Source organism: Chelonoidis abingdonii, chromosome 8 (genome assembly GCF_003597395.2).
Source record: "Chelonoidis abingdonii isolate Lonesome George chromosome 8, CheloAbing_2.0, whole genome shotgun sequence".
Classification (NCBI taxonomy): domain Eukaryota; kingdom Metazoa; phylum Chordata; order Testudines; family Testudinidae; genus Chelonoidis; species Chelonoidis abingdonii.
Window position 1 is genome coordinate 1,048,585 of NC_133776.1, and position 8,167 is coordinate 1,056,751.

General features: G+C 40.8%; 1 protein-coding gene across 2 annotated transcripts in view; it reads left to right on the forward strand.

The window, feature by feature from the left end:
* ACAP2 (ArfGAP with coiled-coil, ankyrin repeat and PH domains 2) overlaps positions 1-7,944 on the forward strand; it is a 129,448-nt gene extending 121,504 nt beyond the window's left edge. For both annotated transcript variants that reach the window (XM_032787523.2, XM_032787522.2), the window contains one exon: positions 3,159-7,944. In XM_032787523.2, the coding sequence (XP_032643414.1) occupies positions 3,159-3,262 (104 nt within the window). In that variant the 3' untranslated portion in view covers positions 3,263-7,944. The remainder of the gene's footprint in view (positions 1-3,158) is intronic.
* Positions 7,945-8,167: the final 223 nt, after the last annotated feature.

The window sequence follows — 8,167 nt, forward strand, 5'->3', positions numbered from 1 at the left end:
AAAAAAAAAAAGCTGCGATGGTGGCAGCTCTACCACCACCGCTTCATTCTTTGGGGGCAATTCGGCAGCAGGTCCTTCCCTCTGAGAGGGACTGAGGACCCGCCACTGAAGAGCCAGATGTGCTGCCCCAAGCACCTGCTTGCTGTGCTGGGCCTGGAGCCAGCTCTACCTTAAGGGACAGGGAATAGAAGGTTACATTGTCATTATGTCTTTCCACCATTTTATAAGTCTTTCCAGTGCCAAACTGTGTCATTCCTGTGTATTGTGTTAGCATGGTGTTCATTTGAAAACATCTCAGAAATGACATTGCAGCAGGTCAAGGGACATGATCATTCCCCTCTTTTTGGCACTGGTGAGGCCATATCGGGAGTACTGAGACAGATTTTGGTCCCCGCCCCTTGCCCCAACTACAGAAGGGATGTGGACATTGGAGAGAGTCCAGCAGAGGACAACAAAAATGATCAGGGGCTGGGCACATGACTTATGAGGAGAGGCTGAGGAACTGGGGTTTTTAGTCTGCAAAAGAGAAGAGTGAGGGGGATTTTATAGCAGCCTTCAACTACCTGAAAGGGGGTTCCAAAGAGGATGGAGCTTCGCTGTTCTCAGTGGTGGCAGATGACAGAACAAGAAGCAATGATCTCAAGTTGCAGTGGGGAGGTTTAGGTTGGATATTAGGAAACAATATTCACTAGGAGTGGTGAAGCCTGGAATGGATTACGTAGGAGGTGGTGGAATCTTCATCCTTAGAGGTTTTTAAGGCCTGGCTTGACAACCCTGGCTGGGATGAATTCAGTTGGTGTTCGTCCTGCTTTGACAGGGGGTTGGACTAGATGACCTCCTGAGGTCCCATCCAACCCTGATATTCTAATGATTCGTGATAGTTGGCCAGAACAAAATTAAAATAGTGGCAGGGTTTACATAAAAATGTGAAGTATCAGAGGGTAGCCGTGTTAGATGGATCTGTAAAAGCAGCAACGAATCCTGTGCACCTTATAGACTAACAGATAAAAAAAAAAAGCTGCGATGGTGCAGCTCTCACACCACACGCTTCATCTTTTGGGGGCAATTCGCGCAGTCCTTCCCCTCTGATGAGGGACTGAAGGACCCGCACTGAAGAGCCAGATAGTGCTGCCCCAAGCACGGCTGCTGCTGTGCGGGCTCATGGAGCCAGCTCTACCTTAAGGGACAGGGAATAGAAGGTTAATTGTTATTATGTCTTTCCAACCATTTTATAAGTCTTTCCATGCCAAACTGTGTCATTCCTGTGTATTGTGTTAGCAATGGTGTTCATTTGAAAACATTCAGAAATGACATTGCAGCAGGTCAAGGGACATATCATTCCCCTCTTTTTGGCACTGGTGAGGCCATATCGGGAGTACTGAGACAGATTTGGTCCCCGCCCCTTGCCCCAACTACAGAAGGGATGTGGACATTGGATGAGAGTCCAGCAGAGGACAACAGAAAATGATCAGGGGCTGGGCACATGACTTATGAGGAGAGGCTGAGGACTGGGGTTTTTAGTCTGCAAAAGAGAAAGAGTGAGGGGGATTTTATAGCAGCTTCAACTACCCTGAAGGGGGTTCCAAAGAGATGGAGCTTCGCTGTTCTCAGTGGTGGCAAGATGACAGAACAAGAAGCAATGATCTCAAGTTGCAGTGGGGAGGTTTAGGTTGGATATTAGGAAACAATATTCACTAGGAGTGGTGAAGCCTGAATGGATTTACGAGGAGGTGGTGGAATCTTCATCCTTAGAGGTTTTTAAGGCCTGGCTTGACAAACCCTGCTGGGATAATTCAGTTGGTGTTCGTCCTGCTTTGACAGGGGGTTGGACTAGATGACCTCCTGAGGTCCCATCCAACCCTGATATTCTAATGATTCGTGATAGTTGGCCAGAACAAAATTAAAATAGTGGCAGGGTTTCACATAAAAATGTGAAAGTATCAGAGGGTAGCCGTGTTAGATGGATCTGAAAAAGCAGCAACGAATCCTGTGGCACCTTATAGACTAACAGATTTTTTTTTTTTTTTGCTGCTTAGGGCGGCAAAAACGCTGGAGCCGTCCCTGCTTAAAGTCATTTAAAACCAAACCATGTGGAAATGGATGAAGGGGGGGGGAATATCTGCTTCCCTTCATCAGCTAGCCAGAGGGAAGGGAGGTGTCTGTTGCACACCACTGTAGTTGGTAACAGAAGTAAACTTTTGATTCCCCTCTTCTCTTACATTGTGCAGTATATAATGGAGTTGTCAGACAGGGAACAGCAGCATTTAGGCCTTGCATGCACCTTTCCTGACTGAGAAGGGGCAGGTTTTGGATGGCAGCATATTCCCTGCTTCTGCAAAGCATTCCAGTACATGAATAAATTCAATGGAAGACAATTGCTTAGCTGCTAGTGTAGACAGGACAGGAAGAGAGACTTGGAACAAATCTCCTTTCCATGCTCCACCATCTATCAGTGAAATCATTTTCAGTACCCATTGAAGGGGGCTGGGTGATACTGCTGAAAGAAACATGGTCAGCAATGGGTCATTGTCTTAGTATAGAGAGACTCCCAAATATAAGACAAAAACATGTTAAATATTGCATTTAAAAAAAACAAAATGCCATTTTACCTATTAATACTAAAGCACCAGCACTTGCAAACTTTAATTTCCTCAGGAATGTAGGAATGTGCTCTGCTCTTATACTGTTGCTTGCTAATAATTTGTTATATTATGTACTAGCTGGTTATGAAATTTTTTTCTTCATCCCTTATTTCTGCCGTAGATTTACTTTCAAGAGAGCCTCTGACTATTTTGTTTTTAAAATAATGATTTTATTGTGTATGTGAAACATGGGGTTTTTTTACATTGTTTTAAAATGCTTTCATCTCTCCTTTCTAACTCTGAACTTTCCTCTGTGTGGCTGCCTTTGAGGTGCTATTTTCAGGTATAATTTGGCTTTGTTTAATTTGCTTTTATAGAATGTGTATGTAGTTAACCAGTCTGTCAGCTTTCATGTTACCAATCAATTTTATACCACATATGAACAATCTGTTATATAAACATATAAATGTAATGCAGTAATGACTAGGACATTTGTGAGATGATGCATGGTGTTAGCCATCATGATAAATATTTTAGAAATATTTTCCTAATTTATTTTTTTTTTCTTCTACCCAGGAGATGAAACTTACCAGGACATTTTTCGTGATTTTTCCCAAATGGCATCCAATAATCCGGAGAAGCTAAACCGTTTTCAGCAATCAGATTCACAGAAGTCTTGAATGTCTAAGAAGGAAAAGACCTAAACCTGGTTCTTTTCTAATGTTTATAGAGCAGTGGTCTTTATTTTTTTAAACTGCTTTCATTATATACTTTTTCTTAGATATTTGGTAGTCTGGATTGAGTGAGCTCTCTAGTGTAGCCTTAGGCTGGGTAGGAGGTGTAATTTGCCGCATCTGATTCAGGGTGAATACCGCAGCAGCTGGCGATGGAGTTGTTTTTAGCAAGGGATGCTGCCTCTGGTTGGAGAGTGTTCTGTTTTGCCATGTGGAAGCAGGATTAGGTTGAGTCACACTCAAGGCTGGCGGAGGCTGGGACCGTTGCAGAACTCATAACCTGTAAGTGTTGTGGGATGACCAGATCATCCTTGCTTATGAGCTGTCCCTAGCAGCACAATTTCCCTGTCTCTCCCATTCTGCCTGGCTATAACCCTACAGCTCCTATCTCTTAAGGCATGACCAGCTTGCCCTTTCCCTCTCCAGTTTGTTTGAATGGGAAAGCTGGTGATCACCTGCCTGAACTTCCCTTCTGTACATCGACCCATGACACACACGATCCTCCATCCCCTCTGCCCTGGTGTGCTACAAACACAGGAAATGATATTGTTGTTGTAGGCTCTTTCCCAGCTGACTCCTTCCAACAGCGCAGACCATTAGGCCAGTGACTGCTGTCCTATCACTCTATGTGCATATTCTGGAGGACCAAATGTTAGAAAAGCAGCTTCTTTCCTTTTTTACATTAAGACTTGCTGTGAATAAAGTTGCTTATTTGATTGATTCTCTGTGGAACTTTCCCTTAGGAGTAAATTTGATCCCCTAATGCCATCAAGTTTGGTTTTTAATGCATTCAACTGACTGGCATCAAAATGCATCTCAAAAACTGGAATGAGGGAATAGAAACTAAATAGTGAACCAAGCAAAGCATTAACACAGGACAGTCATACTAATGAAGGTTGCCTCTCCCGCCAAGCTGTGGTCAGGATTGTTCCCAATATAGAAATATTAAAACACTCACAAGGGATGTAGTCATCCTGCACTCGGGGCCATCAATGCTTTTTGCCAAAGCCTGCCATAATATAGTCTGTGCACATACTTTCTAAAATAGGGCATGTAAGAGAAAACCTGGAAGTCTTACTGTACCTCTGCTCTAAAAAAATGAATATAATCTGAAGTGGTATTCTACTGGCAACAACAAGAACTTTTCAGTGAGCTCCACCCTGCATTCTGTCAATGTGCACATGCACGTGATGTATAGAAGTACAGATTTATCTATGTATTTATAGTATATAGCATATAGATAGATAATACTCACCTGAGCCCCAAAAGCATCTCAGACTTTCTTAGTTATTGGTCCTTCATCTGCTAGCACTTTGAACAGTGTAAAAAGGATTTCTAGGTAGGTCTCCAAATTACTGCAGATTTCCTGTAATCTGTCTCAACTATTAGAACAATGTGCTATGCTGCTGCTAAAATGTACTTTGGAAATAAGTGAGATTTAAAACCATTAGCTTGTTATAATGCAAATACAGAAGGGGCTTTGTAAATGTGTGATAAAATTAAGCTTTTCCAGACATGTTACATTTCAGACAGCTATTTTAAATATTTATCCTTGTGCATTAAATATCTAATCAAAAATAAAATATGTGAAAGATCTTTGATACCAGAATAAGATCTTCATGCTACAGAAATGGTCCAATAGATTATTGTGGTAAATGGGTGAATTTTACAGTCTCATCATTGCTTCATTTGTAGTCTAATTACTTTAAGCAAAGTAAATTGTGCCCATTTTAACTGCATTTATTTTGGACAGTAATACACTTGAGGTTATTGCTTACAGATGAGTTTCATAAGCGCTTTTTTTAAACAGGAGTGGCTTCCTGCAGAATGATTGCATGCTCTCTGATGTGTCATATTAACTAGCATTCTATGTTGAGTAAGTTAGTAGAGCTTATAGAGTGGAAGCTTCACATGTACAGTTGAGATGCTGTGTAAGATATGCCCAGGATAGAGTACACATTTTAGATACAGTTTTGTCTAGCTGCTTTGTCATGCGTTACAAGTAATGCTTGGTGTGCAGTGAGAGCGACTGTATAGAAAAGCTGCCCGAAGCTTCAGGACACGATCACTGTCTTTATTCCGTAGTACTGAAGGATGTTGGAAGTCTCTCTTCTGAGATACCCCAAGCCACATCTCCACCTTTGTGACCACTGGCAGCATTTCCTTCCTAGTAACTCAGGGCTGCTGCTTAAGCTTGCAAAAGGATTCCCTAAAGCACAGCTCTCTTCCTCTGTAGCTGTGTGGAGCCCCTGCTGTGTTCCCAGCTCTCGTCAGTCAGGGAGTAGCTTTTGATACTAAGTTTATGCTAAATTGTAGAATCTGCTTGGATTGTTTGTTGATGTGTATGATCAGTAGATCATATTAGAGTGCTCTGACAGAAGCCCTAGAGTTTTTGTAAAAGCTTGGGAAGTGGTTTTGGCAGCCCAGGCTATGCAGCGTAGTTCCTTGGCCAGGTATATGTGCTGAGATGTGCAGCGTAATGTGCATTCACCAAAAGAGCATTTTTGTGATCAGTGGCACTGACAAAAATAGACATGCTGTGAAGCTATCTGGTGTATACCAAAATCAAGTCTTCAGTTAGCAGGACAAAGTACAATTGACCCTCCGGCTTTAGAGATGGTCCTTGATGGCCAAATCTATAACTCCTGTGCTGCTGTTTTGCTGCTTAGGATTAGGAAATTCCCACTCATGCTGTGACGTGAATCTGAATATAACTTGAATGGTGTGCATGCAGTAAGACTCCATCATGCTTTAGCATCTGCTGAACCATGTGCCAAGCAATGGGGAAATTTAGTTTCAGTTCATACTCTCGTGTAGAATACAACTGGCCTTAATTTGTGGCGAAGGCAGCAGTATTTTCTTAACACAGTTTAAAATATTTTTATTATAAAATGATGTGAATTCCTAGTATTGCCTACCCCCACTGAAGGCTTTTATTATCATTATCCTAGCCAGGGCCAGATGTGCAGAAAGACTTTTGGAATGAGTAAATATGGAAAAGCACACAGTACGTTTTAGCACACTTTGTTTTGACATGACTTGCGTAGGTTACCTGCTGATTAAAATTGTGGCTGTAATGTTTCATTACAACCTATACTTGTTTTTAAGGCTTCCTATTTTCTGTTACTGTCGGTACAATGATTATATATTTAGGTATTTCTGTACTCTGCTGAATTTTATGCTATTTGACATATTGAAATGATTATCCTTTTCCTTAAGTTTGAGTGGATCCAGTCGGTGGTAGGAGTTTTGCTTTGCTTTCACTCGTGTAGCAGTTGGAACATGCACTTCAGTTCATTAATACATGGTAGAATTTAGTTTCCTCACCTGTACAACTGGGACCTAATCTCAACCTCATTGAAATCAGCAGGAGCCTTCCCATTGACTTCACTGGACTCAGATTATGCTCTTAATGATTTATAATGTCCATGGTATGTTGGAAGATACTGTCTGTATCTGTCACTTGTAGGATTCATTTTCACTTGCTTTACATGTAGCCAGGGCTGACACTTAAACAAACCCCCTCCTTGTGCTGTTGGTTTATCAGTAAATTCTCCATATAAAATGGAGAGTCTCTCTCGTTCTGAATCATGACTTATACCCACAGCATGTTTGATGTATACCAATTATTTGTAAGCATTGGTGCAAGGGATACACGAGAACTAGAAGTGTAACATTTGCTATGATGTTTTCAGCGTGTATAGCGTGAGAAGCATGAGAAGCACGGAAATCCTGTTTTTAACCTAATGTGCATGTGAAGGATGCATTTTAATAATCTCTGAATGGAACAGAGAACATAAAGGGACCATTTCATAGAATTCCAAATAATGTACAAGTGCCTGGAGTCCAAGGCATGAATATTTGTATATCAAAAGGATTAGAATGGATTAAGATACTGAAAGCATTTTAAAAGCCAATTCTGAAAACATCCACTATCCATCCACTTACAGATAGGTAAAAGAATATTTTCCCCAGTTAAATACAATGCCATGTTGATACTCCTTTGCACAGAGTTCTGCCTGACACACACACGTCTCAGTATCAATATGTTTGTACAAATGGACACTTAAGTCAACCAATTATGTACAGACATGATATGGGGAAGAGATGAATGTACTTTTTATTTGTTTCCCCCCTTCCCCATTCTTTCTTTACCTTTGTGCAGACTGTATTTCTTCTCTTTTCCCGTGGAAGGAGATGGTAAGAGAGGAAAATTCCCACTTGATTTTTATCTTAAGATCAGAATTTTTCCCATGATAGTAATTACTGAGGAATCAAACCATCTTTCCTCAAACTGGATGGTTATTCTGTTTGGAGTGATAAATGACTTTCTGTATCTATCCCTGAGTACGTCTGTACTAGACTGTTTTTGAACCATTCCAGTAGTAAATGCTTTTATTCACTTGTGATTTTTTGTTTGTTTCCTAAATGCATAATTGGAGAGAATGTATAACCAGCCCTACTTTGCATTTAATAAGTCTATAGACTTTGTATCAAAAACTTGAATGTAGTTTTATTGTAGTTTCATTGTAAATGAAGAAAAATACATTATCTTTATAGTTACTCTATGTACATTATGTAAGAATTGTAAATACTATACTTAAATAAAGACTTTGTATACTGCAAAATCCTGGTGAAATGTGTACCTCTGTCAAGGCTTTGCCACACTCTTGGAACTAAAAGTTAATACATCTTAAAGCAAGTAGCCTTCAATTGCCAGTTTTGGTTGTGAGCTACTTACCCTTGGGATATTGCATTTGTGAGTAGAAGTTCAGCAATGGCCAGTGCTGTGGCAGAGTAACATTTCCAATCACTGCATCAGGAAGGAGCCTCTCCTGCACAGTTTAGGAA